This window comes from Tamandua tetradactyla, chromosome 7 (genome assembly GCF_023851605.1).
Source record: "Tamandua tetradactyla isolate mTamTet1 chromosome 7, mTamTet1.pri, whole genome shotgun sequence".
In the NCBI taxonomy this organism is placed as follows: Eukaryota; Metazoa; Chordata; class Mammalia; order Pilosa; family Myrmecophagidae; genus Tamandua; species Tamandua tetradactyla.
In genome coordinates, this window is record NC_135333.1 from 22991458 (window position 1) to 23014665 (window position 23208).

Here is a 23208-nt window from a genome sequence, read left to right on the forward strand (position 1 = left end):
TTCATCGCTAATGCCACTCTTTAGCATGTGTTTTTGAAGATTTGAAACAGAAGGGGCCACATCTATCTCCTTAACGCATCTTTTTTTTTTAAGAAAGCAGAGATTTAAATGAAAGAAATAATATTTTTATTTTTATAACCCCCGTCCCCGCAAAGAAAAGCCTTTATTTTGTGGCCATGAGTATCTGAAATGTTTCGTTAGTTACCACACACAGTTAAGCAGGAGCAGTGTGTACAGAAAGCCAATTCAGTGTCTGTAGAGTTCTTTTGTAGTTTTCTGTGTGAAGGTTTTTTTTCTCGTTTTGTTTTGAGTGTCATTTGCAATTCATTGTCTGTGTTTTCTGAGGTTGGTGTATTCAGCTGCTCTGACCCTGGGTCCTGCACATTTAGCTCCTTGGATACAATCCTCTGACGTTACTGCTGACGCTGAGAAGACAAAAGCCACTGAATATCTTAAGTAATAAAAAAAAAAAAAGCCTTTGTTACTGTTTGTTATTATAAAACACCTGACTGGAAAGAAAAGCAGTGAGATAAAAGTGCATTTAAAGTTGGCCCATAACATGGCCACATTCCTCTTTGGACACTGAAATAGCTGGAGAAGTACTAAGTGAGGTCTATATGAATAATGACAAAAGGAGAAAGGCCAGCAGAGGGAGAAAACCTACAGCAGGCGCCCACGTCTGTAAAGCAGTCCTTGCACTTTGGGTAGGTCTTCTCTGCATCATTTTAATTCCATGTGGTCTTGACAGCTGATAACTAAAAGTCACCTTCCATCCCATTTTCAGTATGAACCATTGCTGAAGACTGTGTAAATCTCACAGACATTCCATGTGGTTATTCTAAAATAATATTTTAGTTGCTATCCATCTATCAGTTAGTCCATGTGGAAAGTAGAAGACTATGGCCCAAAATTAATTCACTAAATATTCTAGCCAACGTGGAAAATTTGCCATCTACCATTCACTACAACCTCCCCCTAACGGAGTGAAGAAATGAGAGAAATTCATTTTTTGTCACTACACAGAGAAAAACCAAGACTAGCACAAACCAAACCAAGAGACTGAAAGTCTTACCTTGTACATAAGAAAGAGCTGACTTAAATCTTAGGCTCTTTATTCTAAGTTATTAATATAGTTCAAGTTTCCTCACTGCATCTTTCTGTGCTATACTGAGAAACCTCTCTTCCATGGATCTGGCTCTGTTTTTTGTGACATGGTTCAGAGTAAGAAAGTAGATATGCAGACATGGTAAACTCCAGGTCACTCAGTGGGACAAGTAAAAAGGCTGTATGGCAGTGTGTGTTGTGTATGCGCCCATTGATGCCAAGTTCATGAGTCACACTTTCATATCCTGCCCATTTTATTTGTTGGCAATCCTCTAGTGGAACACTTTCTCTTATTTAAAAGGATCTTTAGGTCACTATTAACTCAGTTAATGAATATGCATCACATAACTCCCCAAAGCCTATACCCCCCAATTTCACACCACCCCTTCCCCTTCAACTCCAAATTGCTGTGACTTTTTTTTTCTTCTAATTTAAGATCTAATGCAATTTCTGTTTTTGTTTTTGTTTTGTTTTCTTAAATGTATTCTATTCCTAAGCAGATAGTTTCTTCCCTTGTGTTCCCCTGCTTGACAGTAGAAAGCAGCATACTGGAAATAGGCTGAGGGATTTGGGGATATTGAAATGTGCATAATATTCAAAGTTCCTCAAAGTTTTGTTTCATTCTGAAGTTCCCCTCCCTCACTTTCTGTTTGAATTCTTTTTTACCGTAAATATTCTTTAACCATTTGGGGCTACAAAATGAAAAGATGCTTCGGCCAAATGATCTGGCAGTTCTTTTTTAGAATTCTGCTCTTGGTTAGAAAAATAATCAGACTCATCACAGCAATTTTAGTTATGAGCTTATGTGGTGTTTGCCTGAACTGGGATGTTGACAATGAATACTTACGGAAGTAAAATTAAACTAAAGTTCAGTATTTAAGGTTAGAGTTGGAGCTAGAATGGGTAATAATGCAGGGTGATGTGTGCACATTTTTTACTTTACTGTTATTGTTAAAATTAATCATAATGAAAGTTGCCAGTTATAAAGTAATCATGCTTTACATACATTTTTCTCCATATACAATAATCCTGTAATAATCATAAAAGTATGATACATACCTTTCTTTTTTCTAACAAGGAAACTGAATCCCAGCTTGATTAAATAACTTATAAAAGGTTACGTTATATATTCTGTCGTACTATCATTTATAAAATTTTCCAAAGTTCTTCTCAGCTGAAACTAACTTCTTTCCTCATTTTTTCTTGTTCACTACGGCTCATAATCAAGGCTGCCTCCCCTACAAGACTACATTGTAAATTTCTTGAGGACGCGGACTGTGTCCGTGTTATTAATACACATCTGTTCCTGGCCTAGGGCCAGGTTAACAGGTAGAGTCGAATAAATGCCTAATAAATGTTTCACAAATGGATGAGTGGGCGCATTAGAATTGTTAAGAAATCAAAGGCTGAAAGGGCAGAAAACAATTTTTTAAAGAAGAGCAAAATTAAAAGACTTATGCAAACTAATTTTAAGACATATTATAGAACTACAGCAGTCAAGACAGTGTGATATAAGGATAGACGTATAGATCAAAGGAATAGATTCAAGTCTAGAAATAAATCCACACATTTATGGACAGTTGGTTTCCATTGTCAAATTGTCAAGGCAATTCATCAGGGAAAGGCTTCAACAAATGAAATATCTGTGTATCTATATAGAAAAAAATGAATGTCACTTCTACCTCACACCAAACACAAAAATTAACTCAAAATGAATCAAAGACCTAACTGTTAGAAAGGTAAAACCATAAAGCTTGTAGAAGAAGCATAGGTAAAAATATGTGCAACCTTGAGTTTGGCAAAGATCTGTTAGATAGGGTCAAAAAAAAAAAAAAGCCTGACTCTTAAAAAAAAAAATTGCACTTTCTCAAAATAAAAATCTTGGAAAGTAATTGTTAAGAATATGAAAATACAAGCCACAGAATGGGGAGAAAATATTTGCAATACATGTATTTCATAAATAATTTGTATCCAGAATTTATAAAAGAACTCTTCAACAATGAGACAAACAACCCAACTAAAAAATGGGCAAAACAAAAACCAGACACTTCACAAAGAAAGTTATAGGAATGACCAGTAAGCACATGAAAATATGTTCAACTTATTAGTTGCCAAGTAAGTGGAAATTAAAACCACTGTGAAATACCACTACATATACACCTCTAAGTAGGATTAAAATTAAGAAGATTGACATACTAAGTGTCAGTGAGGATGTGGAGCACCTGAAGCTCTCATATACTTCTGGTGGGAATGTAAAAGAATATAATCACTTTGGTAAACTGGCAGTTTCTTTAAAGTTACCATACCCTTACCAAAGGACTTAGAAATTACACTCGTACGTATTTACCCAAGAGAAATGAAAGCACACAAAGACATGTAGATGAATGTCCATAGCAGCTTTATTCACAGTAGCCAAAAACTGGAAACAACTCAAACATCCATCAGTAGGTAAATGGATAAACAAAATGTGATACTACTCCGCAGTAAAAAGGAATGAACTACTGATACACACAACTACATGTAGGAATCTCACAATCATTCTGCTAAGTGAAAGAAGCAGACAAAAGCATATATGCTATATGATTTCATTTACATAAAATTCTAGTAAATGCAAACTAATGTATAATGATTAAAAAAAAAAAAAAACAGATCAGAGAGCCCTGGAGTCAGAAATAGAGGCAGGGATCTTTCAAGGGCGATAGAAATGTTCTGGATCTTGTTTGTGCACGTGGCTTCACAGGTATAGTTGTGTGTTATCAATGTGTGTACTTTAAATGGATGAAATTTATTGCATTCAATAATGTTGATTTTGGGCGGGCCGCGGTGGCTCAGCGGGCAAGAGTGCTTGCCTGCCATGCCGGAGGACCCCGGTTCGATTCCCGGCCCCAGCCCATGTAAAAAACAAACAAACAAACAAACAAAAAATAATAAAAATAAAAATAAAAAAAAAATGCTTAAAAAAAAAATAATGTTGATTTTAAAAGAAATTGGGTTCGGGAAAGCAGAGAGGAAAAAACAGTTAAATGTATGAAACTTGATTTTATTTTTATCAGTATACATTTTCTAAGTACACCTTACCTTTTTTCATCCCATGTTAAAAAAAATAAAGCGCTCTTCACCATGTCAGACTACATTTATATAGCTTGCTATGCCAACTTGTGATTTCTCAAGAAAATTATCAATGAAATATGACTTCCTAAAAAACATTTATGCCCTGGGTATTGAGAAAAGGAAATCTTTGGAGACTGTAGATATAACAAAATGGAGTAGTGGGAGGAGAGTATACAGCTTGTAGATGTTCTCATTATGTGAGTTATTATATATGTGTAGTACCTTTTTTAAGGAAACTGAAAGTCAGAATAATAATAATAGAGGTGCCCTGGCTTGAACAGGTGCTTCACATAGGCTAGCCTTTTAATTGTTACATAATATTTTCTCAACAGCAACAAAAAGCTTGTGTATTAACAAAATAGCTAGTCAGCCATTCTGTAGCTGATAAACCCTAATTTTTATAAAATTTATGGGGGTCTGACAACATTTTTGAAATTTTGTGATTTAGAAGGGATAGTTTATAAATCATGTTCTAAGTTACACATCTAGGGTCAGTGCTGCTGAAAATGTGTATGTACCTCTGTACTTCCGGAGTTCTTTAAAAAGTCTTGAAATTTTTTTCTGATAGGGTAACACGCACAAAACCTTTGTGATTTGTTTTGCTGTTTGCCCATTCAGCGTTCAGTCATAATGCTGTAAAGCATATTCCAGGCCTGGTAGCACAATTTATAGCAGGATCCAGTTTCTTTCACCATTGTTTAGGGATGCAGCCATTTATGCTTCTCTGCTGCATGATAATGCATGTCTCAGGTTTCAGAAGACATGCTTGGCAGCCTGGTGGGACATTGCTTGAATCCTTGTCTCAAGCTGGGTGAAGTATACAATTGGAGCTGAAATTGCAACATAAATTTTAAATGATTTCATGTAAAAGGACAAACTTATTGTCAGTGAACTTTTACCACGATCCCAGCTGCAGTGATTTTATTTCTAAGGCAAACTGATCTATTGCCAGTTATTCTGCCCAGTTTATTAGTTGGCACAAAGGTAGCATAAATTAATTGGCAGTTTATAGTACAGACTCCACAAAAAGTTCATGTGGTTAGTATGGTTTTTGTTTTTCAGCTGAATCTTGATAAATTTTCTAGAGGTTTAAGCACAAAGCCATACTATCATAAAAATAACGAGACCCATCTATTTAATTCACTTGACATCAGTCTTGAGAGAGGCACTGGACTAGGTACTCATTTCTTTGGTATACCCCTTCAGATTTGCTTATTGTTATTTTCAGTGGTAATTGTCAAGGAGTACCATATCATTTCTGATACTTGAATAAGTTATTTTCATCCCTCTGTTAAGATCAATATTGATTTAATGTCAAGAGTTTATGGAAAAAAGTTAAAAAATAAATATTGTGTTTTCCTATCTGCTCACCCTAGGGCAGAACTCCATTTATGGTGCATAAGCACTTTGGGATGTGGATGTTGTGACTGTCACTGGGAAGGCATGGCTGGAAGAGCCCATCCCTGCTTATGTCCTAATTCCTTAGGGGAAGGGATCATGCTTTTCCCCATTTTATCACCAGGATGTAGCATATAGCAGATGTTAATCAACTGCTTAATAAACGTGTTTATTAACTGCTTACTAAATGAATAGTTAAATGAATAAAGCCATTTTCCCCTGCTTTCACTCGAATTCTTCTTTCTTCATTCCATTCCTTCCCTTCTTTTCTGCTTTCTTTTTCATCTAGAACTTTTCTAATTGTTGAATACTTCATGTGAAATGAACCTGTCATCCCTTGCATTGTCCTCCAATTTACCTTTCCCCAACAACTGGAACTGTGCCTAGATCATTGTGGAACCAAATACAGAACTTTTGGCTCACTTTTGGAATAAATCAATGGAAACCAGAATTCCTCAAAAAGGATTAACTATATAAATCCAAAAAAAATTGACATTATTTGGATTAGCATACCCTGAGTGTAATTTTTCTTTGTAGAGTTTTAAATATTAGTAAGAAAAAAAATGCTTTTAAAGGTTAATGCCGCTGTTTAAAAGTTAATGGCCACTGGGGGTATTGCTTTTGAAATGTTTGATACTGAAGATTTTGTTCATTTTAATTGATTAAGTTAATGTGTGTCTTATGTTCATTGCTACCTCATTATTTCATATAATAGAATGTTGCATTCCCTTTTCTCCAATGTCAACAAAGGTACCATTGGATACAACCAGCGAAACAGAATTGATACTCTCATGTATCTACTGGCATATCCACAAAAACCTATGGTTAAAACAAAAACCATTGAGTTGATAGAATTTGAGAAACTGCCAGCTGGACAGAATGCAACAGTTGCTGTAATGAGTTATAGTGGCTATGATATTGAAGATGCTCTCGTGTTAAACAAAGCCTCCTTAGACAGAGGTAAGGGAATTTTCAAAGTTTTAACACCAAAGGCACTTTTTGCAGAATTAGTTACAGAGGTGATTAGAACAAAAAAAGAAAACAAAAACACTTGGTGTTAATGCATTGTCAATTTCAAGTAATTTGAATTTTATAACATCAAAGAGAAAGTGATTGTATTTGGGTGTTAGCTTTCTTTTTTAAATATATGTTATGTAGAGGTAATTTGTTAAATGTACTACTAAGCAATCTATTTTCTTTGTTGTATTACTTTTTAGTGACTTGAGCCCATTCCCCAACAGAGCAGAAACTATAAGGATTTGTTTATTTTATAGTAGGAATTAAATGATTTGTGTTGTTTTTCCTTTTTTAAAAAATGTATCTAGTGACATATTCAACAACAAATTTGAGAGGGCAGCAACAATTGTTGTATGTAAATGGCTATTTTTAATTGTGTATCTCAATGCTATAATTATTATACCTTCTTTTTGCTAAATGACAAAAGTTAAAAATATACATACACAAACCCTGGTTTGTATTTTCTACACCTTTTTGTTTGTTTGGTTGGTTGGGGTTTTTTTGACAGTTTAGTTTTGCAAGTCATCACTTCATGGTTTATTGCCCATCACCTGGTCTGAAGTCTGACTTCTTTATTCATAATCCTGTTTCTCTTTTACCCTCTGGCATACCCACCATGCCGTCCCCTTCCCTCTTGTAGTTGCTAGGCACCCATAATAGTCCTCCTAGACATGTGTCTTTGGCATTAATGTTGGCTGCACTTAATTTATGCCTCTTTTTTTCCTCCAAATGACAACAGCCATGCTTTAAAACTAGATGTTTTCCTTTCTGATTAACTGGTAACGTTTATGTGGAAATCTGAAGACTTTGTGATGTCTGTCAGAAACTCGGCAACACAATTGAATGATCTGAGTTTACTGTTCCTGGCTTTTAAGCCATCACCTGTAAATAAAATGTCCATTTACACTTAGAAAAAAACACTTCTTGATTTTATGCGGTTCAGATTCACACTATACTCCCCGGCATGTTGCCATTAATGGCCATTGTAAGAAATTTCAAGATCATGTAATGTTTCTAAAGCAGTTGGCTCTCTAATGTGATTTTATTAAGGCCGTACACAATTTACTAGGTGCTGTGATGACTAAGACCTTGCTCAAAGACATACACAAACATCTGCATTTACTGTCCATTGTAAGAATTTATTTCATCACATAGTCGCCTTCATATTTTAAAATTACATAAGAGCATTGAGATTTTATTTAGAAATCCACTTTTACCTGATTCATTTTACTGTCATTCATTTTATCAGTAACAGCTAACATTTGATCCTAAGACATTTTCCTATTTAAATGAACTATGGAATGTCTCCTTATATCCTGGGGAAATTTGATAGAAAATCCAGTTTAAAATAACTGCTTGCCGAGGGGCAAGGGGTATGGTACGTATAGTTTTTTTTTCTCTATTATCATTTTATTTCTTTTTCTGCTGTCTTTTTATTACTTTTTCTAAATCGATGCAAATGTACTAAGAAATGATGAATATGCAACTATGTGATGATATTAAGAATTACTGATTGTATATGTAGAATGGAATGATACCTAAATGTTTTGTTTGTTAATTTTTTTTAATTAATAAAAAAAAGTTAAAACAAAAAATAAAAATAACTGCTTGCCCAAAGGGAAAAAAAGAAAGAAATACAGGTGCAGGGTCTTGGAAATATTTAGTGTTAAGGGAATGACAGCCCTTTTGAGCAGCTCTACAATTGATAAATTCTTTTGAGATATTCAGTGGTTGAGTTTTTGTCCCACCCAAAGGTTTACTTCTGTCCCTTATTACTTATCTTTCTCAAAAAATGTTTAGATTGTTAGTTGATCTCAGGACTTTTCCCTCATCCACTAGATAAATGTGGTCTAAAAATGAACTCTAAGTAAAATTCTTTATCTTCAGGGCAGAGGCAGACCACCTCTCCCATTAAAATCATTTAATTGGTTTTTTTTTCTGTTCTTATTTTTTTATTTGTTTGTTTGTTGTTTTTAATTATCTCTCCTATTGGAAAAAAGAAATTTTTTCATTTGTTTGTTTGGGTCTTCCTCCAAATGCCAAAATCAGAAAAAGGAAAACTTCCAGGGAGGGTACCAAAAAGAGATATGTACCACGGGTCCTGGAACAATTGTGGACTTTCTCTGTTCTCATCCCTACTGCCAACTTGCTAGGTGACCTTGGGCACTTAATTTCTCTGGATTTCACTCATAGTACCTATAAAAGAAAAGGATTAAACTAGTGATTTTTAAGGCCCTTTCCAATTCTGACATTCTGTGGCTATGCTCTGAAAGAATCACAGTTCACTTTTTTACTTCTCTCATCTTCCTCCTGCATAACAAAGAATATTCATGCTGAGAAATGCTTGTAGAGTTTCCATAGTCTATACTGACAGTAGGTAGGGGAGAGGTCATGAGCCAGTTCTGGTTATCAGATTGTTACTTGGGTTTTGCCAGGTCCCAGATTACACAGATGTAGAAACAGTTTTTTGTTTTCTTTCGTTTTCTCTGTGTGTGGCAGGGGGAGCATTGAATGAAACAAATCAGTGTTTTCTTGTAGTTTCGTATTACTGGTGGGTCTAATGCCCATTTTGATTTCATTTTAGGCTTTGGCCGTTGCCTTGTATATAAGAATGCAAAATGTACATTGAAACGATACACCAATCAGACTTTTGATAAGGTGATGGGTCCTATTTTGGATGCTGCTACAAGGAAACCCATCTGGCGACATGAAATTTTGGATGCAGATGGTATTTGTTCTCCAGGTGAAAGCCTTTTTTTTAAAAAAAAATTTAAATATATACCTTTTGAAATTATGAACATTATTAAAAATGCATATTTCATAAACAGTGGAGAAAAGTAACAGCCTTAAATACCACTATCCTAACTCAACCAACTGCAATAATTTTTTGTGGATTTCTTTTCAGTCTTTTTTTTTTAATGCTTTTGTTTTACATAGCAGTAGTCTATTTTAGTTATAATATTCTGGTTAAAATTTTGAATCATAAAAAAGCCACTTTAAGGATATATTTAGAATAGGGTCTGGTACCTGTGTCTACATTTTGTACATTTATCTTACAAACTAACTTTAGACTTTCTTCCCTTAAGATGGACTCCATTGTAATTACAAACTTGTAATGAATTTTGTTGATGCAACCCACAGCTCTTGCCCTTATGGGTCTTACAGACTAGTGTGGGAGCCTAACGTTGATCAAAGGATCACACACCAACACATGTCAAATTATAAACAATTAAGGAATCATATTGGGAGTTATGAGGCTATTTTATAGCGGGAAGATCAGAATGGCTTTCCCCAAAGAGGTGAGCTAAAATATAAAGGATAAGCAGGAGTTAACTAATAAAGAGAGGAGGGGAATATGTTCTAAGCAGTGGGAAAGGCTGAACAAAGGTCTTAGAGCTTGATAGTTAAAAGACCTGAAAGAAGCCCTGTGGGGTTAAAATGAAGAGAATACAGGAGAGTGTGGGGAACATGTGGTTGAGAGAGAGGGAGGCAGGGGCCAGACTAAGCAAAGCCTTGCAGCCATGTTACCATTTTCATTATGGTACTACAATTTATGGAAAGCCACTGAGGAATTTTAACTGGACAGGTGCAGCTATACATTTGAAGTGATCATTCTGACTACAGCATGAAGAAAAGATTAGAAGGTAGCCAAAATAGAAGGGAGACCAAATGAGAGCTCTTTCTGTGGACCGCGGACAGAGAATGGCATGTGCTTGGATGCTGGGTGAAGGTGGAGGAAACAAGCTGGGTTGGGAAGGTAGCTGAGAGAGGAAATCCACAGACCTTGTCATGGGTGGGGCATGGGGCCTGAGCGCTGTGTTAGCTGGGATTCCACAAGGCACATAGCTCATGGCTTTCCCCTCCTCTCTGCCTCATTTTCTTGGAGATTTTATCTCACTCTTAACTCTGGTCAGTGTGGCTTAGAAATAAGTGCAATAACAGAATCATAGTAATTGGTCTTGAGTTTACCATGAAAAGATTCAAAGCAAAGATGGATATGGCAGGGAAGTCAAAAAAGATTTTGAGTGCCTCATTGCCCATGTACGTGGGTGGTGAGTAATCACTGCTTAAAATAAAACAAATGTCCCAAATCTGCTCTAACACTTTAAAAGATAAATGAAATTGCTATGTACTGAGATGCTTTTTTTGTGTTTCTGTGGTCCCCTAATTCAGTTTCTTAATTTTATAACCACCCTTTGTTTTGATTTGTTGTTAGTGGCTTGCAAGATTACAAGTAAGCCACCTTGTTGAATTCTGTTTCCCACTTCATGGACTTATTCTATTCCCCCATGTCTGAATTCCATGAACCTTATAGTTTTATGCTTTAATAATCTTTGCATTCTGCCCAAGATGATAACAATATGTCTAACACTCTCTTGTTTTACTTAGGTGAGAAAGTAGAAAATAAACAAGTGCTTGTCAATAAGTCCATGCCCACGGTGACTCAGATTCCTCTGGAAGGAAGTAATGTCCCACAACAACCACAATACAAGGATGTACCCATTACGTACGTATTGGTAGTGCCTTGGTAATACATAGAAAGGTTAGAAAAAAAGAAGGAGTAAAAGAAATTAGAAGTAGGTCTTAGAGGATTAGAGAACTAGAAATAGCAGTGTGGGTACTAATAGTACTCATGAAGATAGCATAGCATAGGATTAAAACTCAGCTGCAAAATCATCTAGACCTTTTAACCTGATTTTAGTTATGGTCCATGTAAGGATTGTGTTCCATGTGGAAGGAACAGCAAGGCAAAGGGCACATAGACATAAAAGTGCCTGGGCCTTGGACCAGTGCAGCTTGCTAGGGCCAGATTATGAAAGAATTAGAAATTCATTCCATAGGCGGTGAGAAGATTGCACAGACATGACATGGTCAGATCTGTGTTTTGTTTGGTTTTGTTTTCACATGGGCAGGCATCAGGAATTGAACCCAGGTCTCTGGCATCAGATTTGTGTTTTTAAAAAACAAAAAACAAAGCACACTGGACATCACCAATACACTAGAATATAGCCCAAGTTCTAGTACCAGTTTTGCTATGTATTATATTACATGGGTAAAACACTTAAACTGTTTTGGCCTCAGTGTTTTCATCTGTACGATGAATGAGCTAAGACTCTTTAATCTGTAAATCTCCTTTAAACTCTAAAATATAATGGTAGCAACAACACTGTGATATATAAATATAGCTTAAAGAGGTAACAAGTTATCTAACCTAGCCAAAGTGAACCAGGTTAAGTGAATTCGAAAGGGCGGTGCTCAGAACAGGGGTATAGGAGAACTGGACTCCTGAGTTGTAGAAGGCAGGTTAACTTATCTATTCAACATACATTTGTTTGAGTACTTTTGGTATACCAGCCACCACACTGTTTGTGCCAGAAATATAGAACTGAACTAAGTCACAAGCCTGCCTGCTAGAAGTCACATCTTGTTGATTGGGCAAAGACCTACACAAAAATAAAGGATATTTTTGTAAATTTTACTTACAAGTAATAGGAAATAGAAAATATACAGTATAGTTGCTGTATGATATTTTAGAAGGCATTAAGTAATAGCAAGAAAAATAAGGCAAGGAAAAGAGATTTCAGATAAGAAGTCTGGGCTGGATATCAACCAGAGAATCTTTAGCCTCTAAGCTAAATGAGATCACCAAGATGGTGTAAATGCTGTAGAAGGCAGATAGAAAAGAGATCTGTGGTATTAGGCCTGGGCATTAAAAATGTAAGTACAAAAGATGAAGATCCAGCAAAAGAAATTGGAAATGACTGAGGTAGGAAAAAAACAGAAGAAAGTGATGTCCTGTAGGTGAAGAATTAAAAAGTCTTATAAGGGGTGGGCCATGGTGGTTCAGTGGCAGAGAGTTCTCACCAGCACACTCCAGAGCCCCAGGTTCGATTCCCGGTTCCTGCCCATGTAAAAAAAAAAGAAAGTCTTATAAGGAGGAAGCAGGGAACATCTATAGCAAGAGTCAGGTTGATATCAATTAAAATGAGTACTGATGTCAGACAGAGGAAAGCATTCTGTGATCATATTTTAATACCAATTTGGTCACTCTGTGACTCCAGGGAAAAAAGGTCAAAATATATGAATGTGAAGCAAATGTCTATTTTGCTCAACTTATCAGATGTTTTCATATTCTTATGGTAAGTAAATTGTCTTGTGTTTCTACCAATAAAAAATAGTTACAAGTACATATAGTAGCTTGAGAACTTAGACTGTACGATTTACTGTTCTGAGCATTTTACATGTGCTAGCTCAGTTAACCCTACTACCACTTCTTAAGCAATGTTCTCTTAGTATCCTGATTTGAAAGATGTGGGAACTGAGGCACATAGAGGTTAAGTAACTTACCGAGGTCACACAGCTACAAGTGACAGAGCAAGGATTTGAGGTCATCCAGTCTGGCTTCAGACCCACTCTTGACCACTGTGCTAAATGCAGCAGAGTATCATGGTGCTTTGGATTCATCACTAGGGTGGGAGTGCAGAGGAGAAACCACTGCTTAGGAGAGGGGTAGGGACCTTTGCACTTAATCCTTCAAATGAAAAGCTATTTTAAAAATGCAAAGATGGTTATGCTAGCTGGTTTCTTCCCATGCTGAAGGATGATGTGTCTCTCTTCCTATTCAGAATGTATCCCTCTTCTGCCTGGGTTCTTAGTTTTGTCCACTCTTTTCAGGGACCTTACTCTATCATTTTCTCTTTTATCCTCCCATATTTTCCACCTGTTTTCTGTTGACTCTTTCCCTACAGACTATAATATAAAATGTGTTCACATAGTCCTTATCTTTAAAAGAAAATAAACCCTTATTCTTCTTAACTTTAAAAGAAAATAAAACCTTTTCCTGGATTTTGTATTCCTTTCTAGCCACCACTGTATCCCTCGTCCTTCTACTATGAAACTCCTCAGAAGGATAGTCTGCAATGTCTGTTTCCACAGTTCCTTGTCTTCCACTCATTCTTTCAGCTCTCTGAGCCTGCTTTCTACCTCCTCCACTCACTTATGCGGCTCTGGAAGAGGACACAATGACATATCCTTTTCATTCACTTCATCCAATAAATATTTATTGAGCTCCATATAGCCTCCTCCTCCTCCTCCTCCTTCTCATTCTCCTGAGTGCCTCCAGGTGAATGGCACAGCCACCCAGCCAGTAACTCACAGGAACAATGCGACTCCTTGCCTTTACCAGCTACACACACCCATTCACCAAATCCTATAGGTTAAATCTCCGTAGGGATTCTCATATCCTCCCCCTCCTCCCTTCTCCTGCTGTCACCACCTGAGTTCTGGCCCTCTTCTCCTGCCTGGATCTTGGTTGTTACTTCCAGTTTTGCACCTTGCCATACTTCTCAGGGGCGCTCTCTATATTACTGCCAGAGTGATTTTTCAAACTTACTCATCTGGCCATTTTACTGTCTTGCTTAAAATCTCTTCATAACACTGTTACCTGTGAGATGAAGGCCAAATGAAATGGGAAACGTGCACAACCTTCCACAGTCTGGCCTTGGCATACCGTCCAGTCTTATCTCTTTATTCATAACGTCCCACATTTCTAATAAGTTGCCTCTTATTCTCTAAAAAGGAACCATCCTACTGGAAATCTCCATGCCTTTGCTTATGCTGCTTCCTCTGCCTGAAATGCCCTACCCTGGTCAGGTCTCCACTCTACAGTGACCGCCTCCGTAAAGCAATCCTGACAGGCCGCCCCCTCCCTGCCACCCCTGTCATCCCCAATCATCCGGTAGGATTGAGTGTTGTCTCTCTTGGGCCTTTACTTTTTCCATACAACTGATACCTTTACCTTATTCACCTTACTCACTTTAATTGGATTTTGCTTTCCTTTGGGCAGGTACCATATTCTACTTAATCTTTGTATTTTGTTGTATGAAATGTTTGTTGTATGAAAACCAGATAAGAGACAAAGTATGTGAAAAAATTAATAATGGGAAAGCTGAGTAGATAAAAGCAATATTAAAAAAGTGGTTGAGAGCTTGGAGTCCAAAGCCTGACAGGCTTGGGCTCAAATCCCAGTTCTACTTCATATTAGTTGTGTCCCCTTGGACAAGTTACTTAACCCCCAAAGGATCATTTTCCTCATCTATAACAAGGGAATAGCAATAAATACCTCATGGTCCTGCTGTGAAGGATAAATTGCATTGTGCTTGCCTTGTAGTAAAAGTTTAGTAAATGTTAGATTTAGTAAATCTTAAACTAGGACTGTGAGCAGGAAATTATAAAATTTGAATTTTACATTTTTCAGAGCCCAAAATGGGAATTTCAGAATATTCAGTGATAGACATAAAATAAAATTTGGCATGTGAGTGATAGATTGCCAATGGCAGTTTGAGAACTCCTTTTTAGTGACTTTCTCTTAACATTAGCTACAAAGGAGCAACGGATTCATACATTGAAAAAGTGATGATATCTTCAAATGCCGAAGATGCTTTTCTGATCAAGATGTTGCTGAGACAGACTAGGCGTCCAGAGATTGGAGACAAATTTAGCAGTCGTCATGGGCAAAAAGGTAAATTGTATCATTTCTCAACTTGTTTGTAAAAGTGAATTACTAAAATATTTATTAACCACATAGGGAAGCAATATTTCATACCTCTTCTTTATTTAAAAAATTTAGTGTTTGAAAAAGTATTGCATTACTACTAAAATTATTTGTTTTATGCCCTAAATTGTAATCATAAATGTATTCTAGATGACTGACTTATTGAAGTACATGTGGTTGTTCAAAAAGCAAATAGTAAAAACTTAGAAGAAGTCATATCTTTGAAATACTGTATGTTCTATTAAGTCTTAATATCATAGACTGTCAGCACTAGATGATGCCTTAGAATTATCTGCCCCTTTATTTAACAAATAACAAGGTTCATACCTTAAATAGCCAGTCAGGGGTGCACAGCTAGTTCTTTGCTGAGCTGGTGTTAGATCCCAGGTCTCCTGACTGCCAGTGCAGTGCTTTGCCCAGTGCATGGTGGCAGCCATCCCTAGAAAGTGTTTCTCTGGCCAACACTATTGGTGACCTCATTGTTTTCATTAATGTTTACTGCTGGGTTTTTTTATCCATTTGTGGTTTTGTTTTGTTATTTTCATAGCACTATATCGCTATTGATGAACTCATTTTTGGTTCTGTCTTTTTTAGTCCTGGGGTTTGACTTTCAGCTTTGGCTGCCATTTACTAGCTTTATAGACAAAAACAACAGCTAACACTTCTGTAGTACTCAATGTGTGTTTGTCAGGATTCTCAGCACTTATATATACGATCTCATTTGATTCTCACAACAATCCTGTGAAGTAGGGACTGTTATTTTCTGCATTTTAGCTTGCCCAAGGTCACACGGTTGGTGGCAGAATTGGTTTTTTAACCCTGGCTTGAGAAGTAGTCATGGACGTTGGCTATTATTCATTCTTTTGAAGTGTATTTGATATGAGCCACTTTTCTTCAACTTTGAATCTCATTTTTCCTTATAAGTTACTGGAGTTTTGTCTTCTTGTTTTTAATTTTTTGGCTTGAAGATAACTGAACATTATATTCTTGCTGATGTTAAATGTTTATTTACCAGGTAAGTATAACAATTCTTAGTTTGTCAAATGAGTCCTGTCTTGGTTGTCATTCCACCAACAAAGCTATTTCAAATACAAGTACTGTTTCATCCAAAGCAATTTTAGTTCACTTGATAGAATCATGATTATTTTAGTCTGTCAGTATCTTATAAGAAAGAATTTGGTCTATCTGTAAGTATGAATTTGACACCTCTAATTCATACAGTTCCCTGAGCTGCTAAATCTTAATGCCTTTTAAGTGTTTTTAAGGAATATCCTGAGGTTCTAATATTTTCAACTACTTGCTTGTGAAAATCAAATTCCTTGTATAAAAACTATTTCTCATTGTCTTGACAATTTCTGAGATAAACACATAAGGCATTCAGGTGTAACTATAGCCTTGTTTACTGTCTCTATTTTACCTGACCTGTTACGTGGACAAGAGCAAACATCTATACTCTTATAAAATGTTACTGGAAGCTTTGTAAAAATGCACATAAGAGAACATCCCAATTCTGAATCAGTTTATAAACTTCAAATACCCTAGTCCTTGTGGCTTCGTTCTATCAGAATATTTTGTAGAGAGTTGAAGGCTGGCAGTCAATCCACTGAATTCTAACTTCACTTAACTTCTCAAGGGCGAGAACCATGTCCTTAGACTCCCCAGAAAGCCTGGTAGGACCTTGTTCATATAGATACTTCATAGATTATTGGTTAAATTAATGAATGGTTGAAAGAATGCTAGAAGATAGGGGAAGTGAAAAGGGACAGATTCTGTCCCCTTGATGGATCTATTTTATTCAGGTTTTTGTCTGTACGTCATGTGAGTATGTGTATATGTATAGAAAAGCATCACTTTTTGTTGTTGTTGATTACCAATTGTGTATTGAAAGCAGTAAGAGGTTCCACAACACCAAATAAACCAGTTCTGAGGTTATTTTTCCCCAAGATAAAGTTTTTAACAGCTCCAGCCTCTGCAGTATTTATCGAAACACAAAAGGAAAAAAAGAATAGAGGTCATCTTTTTCTGAAGGTAGATCTGATTCTGGCAGGAGGAGGGAGTGAAAGCTACTTCACAACAATACAGACTGGGGTGCTCTGAGATGGGCTGTGCATTCTAGAATGAAATGATTCTCCAAACTTAAAGTATTGCTTCTGAAAATGAAACTCTACCTGATTAGTAAGTTCCAGTAAATACAGACCTCTGGGTAAAATGTCAGTAAGTCTTTGTGCTGTAGCATTTTTCCATGCTGTTAATACGATAGGGATAACGTTCGTTGACAGAAGTGATTTCCAGTTTGTGATGGCTTGAAACATAGCAGATTTTAGAGATCTGTTCAAACTTAGGGGGCTTCTGACTTGTACATCTCTGTATGAAACTGAAATAAGTCCTCCTGGGTTTAGGTGACCTTTCACTTGTAGTGAGAACCTTGTCTTGTTAGTTTTCCTTTTCCAGATGGCTTTTAATCCAAGGGTAAAAACCTGATTAGACTAGATTCCCTTGATACTCTCTCCTCTTACATTTTCATCAGATTTATTGAAAAGATTGGGGAAAAAAAATAGGTAGTGTAAGCTTTAGCAGATTGATGAAAGGAATGACATAAAAATCTTAACTGGACATAGTTTTAATTTTTTTTAACTATAATGTTTTATCAGTAAGACATGCAAATGGTTTCAAAAGGTCGAAAGTTAAGGGGCAGGCCATGGGGCTCATGGGGTTCAGCAGGCAGCGTTCTCACCTGCCATGCCGGAGATCCAGATTCGATTCCCCAGTGCCTGCCCATGCAAAAAAAAAGAAAAAGTTTTTTTTGTACTGAAAATCGGTCCCTGGTTTTCCCCCAATTCTGCTCATTTTGCCTTCATATTTATAAATGTTATTCTTAAACAGCTATATCATCATTTTTTATATTACAATATTGACTTCCTGTTATGATAGATAGGACAGCCTAGCATTTTCTTTCCTCTTTTCCCCCCTCCCCAATCCTGCATAGATTTATATAATTTTTGGCTACATAATTACTTAGGTTATATTACTCTGTATAAATATTATTCACTCCCAGACCGAGTAATTTTTAGTGTATTTCCTTGTTATATAACTTGATTTTTTTCTGAAGTTAAAACATGCCTCATTTTTTAAAAATTCCTTAATTTCCTTTAATCCAACTGCCATTCATTTCATGCCATCAACAGCCCTTCAGTACAATTTCTCACATAATCAGTAGTCTGTTATGACATTTTTTTCCCCAGATCTCCCTCCTAGAGTCTCTTCTCTTTCTGCTCCAAAATGTAGTGGTTAATCTCTGAGCCCAAGCTTCCCAGCCAGTGTGCCAAGAATTGGGAATATGTGAGCTGAGAGCCTGATCCCCTTAGCCCTCAGCTATCTGGGCAGCGCCTGGGGTGGGCAGAGCCATGAGCAATCTTGTTATCTTGTACGCCTACAAATACTTTCAAACAAGGTTGGGAAGCACTAACCTGCTGCATGATAGTCGGACGATTAATTCCCTTTTGAGCCTGTTTCTTGCTCCTCCCATGTTATTTCTTTTCCTATTAGTTCCTCTCTCTCGTGGTAGAAAATTTCATTTATTAAATTGCTCAGAATGGATGCATGGCAAATTAATTTTTTGAGATCATATATGTCTGAATGTATTCTGTCTTCATATTTGACTTATATGTGGGTCGTGTATAGAATTCTAAGTTGCAAATTTGTTTTCCCTACGAATTTTGATGGCACTGCTATATTATCGAGATTCCATATTATTTATAAGAATTATAATGTCGTTCTTATGTCCTGGTCTTTTTCTGTGCCCTGTTTCTCTTTCTCTTTCTCCCTCTCTTTCCTTCCCATTCCTTATCTCTCTGCAAGTTTTTACTATCTTCTTCTCTTTTTGGAATTCTGACATTTCATGGGCTTTTTTTTCCCCCCAGTCCTTGTGCTGGGAACTCAGGGCACCTTCTTATTCTGAAAATTAAAGTTCCTTCAATTCTTGAACATTTATCTATACTATTTCTTTGATGATTTCCTCCTGAACATTTTCTCTGTACCCCTTCTGGTTTTCTTATTAGTCACAGCTTAGAACTTCCAGATTGATGATTAATTTTTTTTTAATCTTTTCTTTTCCATTGTCCATTTCATTTTCTTTTTTTGTTTTTCTGTCTAGGAAATTTGATCAACTTTATTTTACAGATAATCTAATGAGATTTTTATTTTACCGCTCATATTTTTAATTTAACTTACTGTCTTTTTTATAGCAACTAGTATATGTTTATGCTTTTCTTTTATTAGATTTTAGTTTTAGTTGTTTAGCTTTTCTTTTTAGTTTTCTTCTATTCCTATTTTCCATTTCTTGAGAGATTTTTTTCCTCCTATTTGTTTTCTTAAAATTTACTCTTTTTTTTAGAGAGTTGTAATTTTATAGGAAAATACAGACTTCCCATATATCCCCCCCTCACAAATGCAGTTTTCCCTATATTAACACTTTGCATTAGTGAGGTAACTATTACAATTGATGAAACAATATTATTATAATTATACTATTAATTATAATCCATAATTTACATTAGGGTTCACAGTTTGTATTGTAAATTCCTATGTTTTTTATTTTAATTTTTACTCAAGTAGCATACATATAACCTAAAGTTTCCCCTTTTAATCACATTCCAATTATAATTCAGTGGTGTTAATTGCATTTGAAATGTTGTACTACCATCAACACCATCCATTGTCAAAAACTCTTCCTTAGTCCCATACAGAAACTGTGCAATTAAACTTTCCATTCCCTATCCCTACCCTAGCCCTTGGTAATCTATATTCTAGTTTCTCTATAAAGTAGCTTATTCTAATTACTTCATATCAGTGAGATCATATAATATTTTTCCTTTTGTTTATGGCTTATTTCACGCAACATGATGTCTTCAGAGTTTATTAATGTTATCACATGTATCAGAGCTTCATTCCTTTTTCCAGCTGAATAATATTCCATCGTATGTATATACCGTACCTTGTTTATCCATTCATCTGATGATGGACTCTTGGGTTGCTTCCTTTGGCAGTTGTAAATAATGCCACTGTGAACATTGTTGTTCAGGCTCCAGCTTTCAGTTCTTCTGAGTATGTACAGAGAAGTAGAATTGCAAGGTTGTATAATAATTGTTCACTTAACTTTCTGAGGAACTGCCAAACTGTTTCTCACACAGGTACACCATTTTACATTCCCACCAATAGTAAACCCATGTTCCTATTTCTCTACATCATCTCCCTTGTTATTTTCCATTTTATCCTTAACAGCCATTCTAGTGGGTTTGAAATGGTATCTCATTGTGTTTTTGACTTGTATTTCCCTAATGGCTAAAGATATTGAGCACCTTTTCATGTCCTTATGGGCCATTAGTGTATCTTTGGGAAAATGACGATTCAGGTCTTTTGCACATTTTTTTAATTGGGTTGTTTGTCTTTTTGTTGTTTATCTGTAGGATTTCTTTATATATTCTGAACATTAAACCTTTATCAGATGTGTGGCTTACAAATATTTTTTTTCCATTTTGTAGTTATCTTTTTACTTTCATGATAAAGTACTTCACTGTGCAAAACTTTTTAATATTGATGAAATTTCACTTATCTATTTTTTCTTTTGTTGGTTATGCTTTTGCTATGAAGTCTAAGAAACCATTGTCTGACACAAGGGTCCTAAAGATGCTTCCCTATATTTTCCTCTAGGAGTTTTGTAGTTTGAGTTCTTATATTTAGGTCTTTGATCCATCTTGAATTAAATGTTTGTAAATGGTGTGAGGTAGAGGTCCACCATCATTCTTTTGCAAATAAATAATTAGTTTTACAGCACGATTTGTAGAAGAGACTATTCTTTCTCCTTTAAGTGGGCTTGACACCCTTGCCAAAAATAAGTTGGCCTTAGTGTATACATATGATAGACTGTTGTGTGGCTACAGAAAGAAATGAGATGTGAGGCATGCAACAAAGTGAATGGACCCTTGTGGACATTATGTAGTGGAAAATAAGCCAGGACCAAAAGGGCAAATATTGTATGGTCTCTTTTTAAAAGTACTTATAAGAAAATTGGGGCCTAGATTGTAATCTCTTATCGCAGTCACATTTAGTATAGAATTTTAGTGTATTTCTAGATTCTGAGATGCTGTACTATATGTGTATAACCTGGTACTTCCATGGAACTTCAGGTACCTGTGTGACACATAAGACAGAGTTGGAGTTCTGCAGTTCTGAAAGTCAGTATTGCTACATACAACAACTGTTAATGAAACTGAAAAAGAGACCAAGCTTCAGTTAGAGATAAGAATGAAGCTGATTTGGTTGGAACTAAGGTAAATCAGAATACAGGGCAAAGGATGATATTGTCAGTATTATAGAGCTTCACCCACTGTATGAGACCAAAGGCAGAGAGGTTTATTTTGTCCAAAACATAAATTTTCTATAACATACGATCTAAATCAGCCTGCCTGGATAGCTCATCAAAATGACCCAAATACATAGAGCCCAGAATGGGGGTGAGGATTGTAAATCTGTGTAGCTTTATGTAATGCCTGCATACATCCCAGGATATGTTGAGCAGATAACTAAAAAGTATTGGCAAAGTCCCTTGAGGAACTGGAGAAAAAATGTAAACTATTCAACTTTCCCTCATGGGAAACCCCTAAAACTCTTCCAGACATTAGGGACTCCAAGTCAATAAGCCAACCCCTTGATCTTGAGGCTTGTTCTTATGAAACTTATTTCTGTAGGGGAGAAGCTAAGCCCAGCTGTAACTATGCCTAAGCATTACTTTCATAAGATCTCTTTTGTTGCTCAGATATGACCTCACTCTCTCTCTTAGCCCAACTCTGCAAGGAAAATCATAACCCTCCCCACTACGTGGGGCATATCATCCAGGGGTGAAAGTCTACCTGACAATGTGGGACATGACTACCAGAGGTGTGCCTGGTCCTGGCACTGTGGGATTGATGATACCTTCCTGACAAAAAGGGGGGGGGGGGAATGTAACAAAATAAGGTTTCAGTGGCTAAGAGAGTTCAAATAGAGTTGAGAGGCTATTCTGGAGGCTACTATTAACGGAAGCTTCAGCTAGATATTGCTAATTGCCATTGTTCTAGTTTGCAAGCTGTTGAAATGTGATATACCAGAAATGGAATGGTTTTTTAAAAGGGAATTTAATAAGTTACAAGTTCACAGTTCTAAGGAGTGAAAGTGTCCAAACTAAGGCATACATTAAAAGGTACCTTAACTCAAGGAAGGTTGATAGGTCAGGAACGCCTTTACCAGCTAGGTAGTCATGTTGCTGGCATCTGCTGGTGCCTTGCTCTTGGGCTCCATTGCTTTTAGCTTGTGTTCCTATGGGGGTTCCTCACTTTACTTGTCTGAGGCTGGCTTTCATTTCTTGGTTTCCCTTGGCTCTTTCCTGGTTCTGGCTTGCTTAACATCTCATGGTGACATCTTCTGGGTTCCAAGCATCTCCAAATATCTGTGTCTCTGTTCTCCAAGTGTTGGCATCCGTGTCAGCTCTGCTCTGAAGTTTCTATCGGCTCTGTCATTTCTGTCAGCTATGAGGTTTCCATCATTTCTCTCTCTAAAATGTTTCCTCTTTTAAAAGATTCTAGTAAACTAATCAAGACCCACCTGGAATGGGTGGGGTCACATCTCTATCTAATCAAAAGATCACACCCACAATTGGGCTGCCATATCTCTGCACAGATAATCTAATTAAAAATTTCCATGTACAATATTGAATCAGGATTAAAAGAATTGGCTGCCCCCAGAAGATTGAATCAGAATTAAAACATGGCTTTTCTGGGGTACATAATAGATCCAAACTGGCACAGCCATGATTTGCCAAACCCCAACAAACATTCCTGTTAACCAACCCTAAAGAACACATAGGGCTCTATATGAGATTCTACAGAAGTTTCATGTACTAAGTTTACTTTCCAGAACCTATAACCTCCGGATATTTCTGAGGCCAGATAAGTCCTGAAACCCAGAGGGGCCAGCCTCTCTGAGAACAT

At 36.4% G+C, this 23208-nt stretch overlaps 1 protein-coding gene across 6 annotated transcripts in view; it reads left to right on the forward strand.

The window, feature by feature from the left end:
• POLR3B (RNA polymerase III subunit B) overlaps positions 1–23208 on the forward strand; it is a 150690-nt gene that overhangs the window by 101008 nt on the left and 26474 nt on the right. For all 6 annotated transcript variants that reach the window (XM_077168610.1, XM_077168605.1, XM_077168608.1 and 3 more), the window contains 4 exons: positions 6364–6573; positions 9215–9373; positions 11020–11137; positions 15009–15151. In XM_077168610.1, the coding sequence (XP_077024725.1) occupies positions 6364–6573; positions 9215–9373; positions 11020–11137; positions 15009–15151 (630 nt within the window). The remainder of the gene's footprint in view (positions 1–6363; positions 6574–9214; positions 9374–11019; positions 11138–15008; positions 15152–23208) is intronic.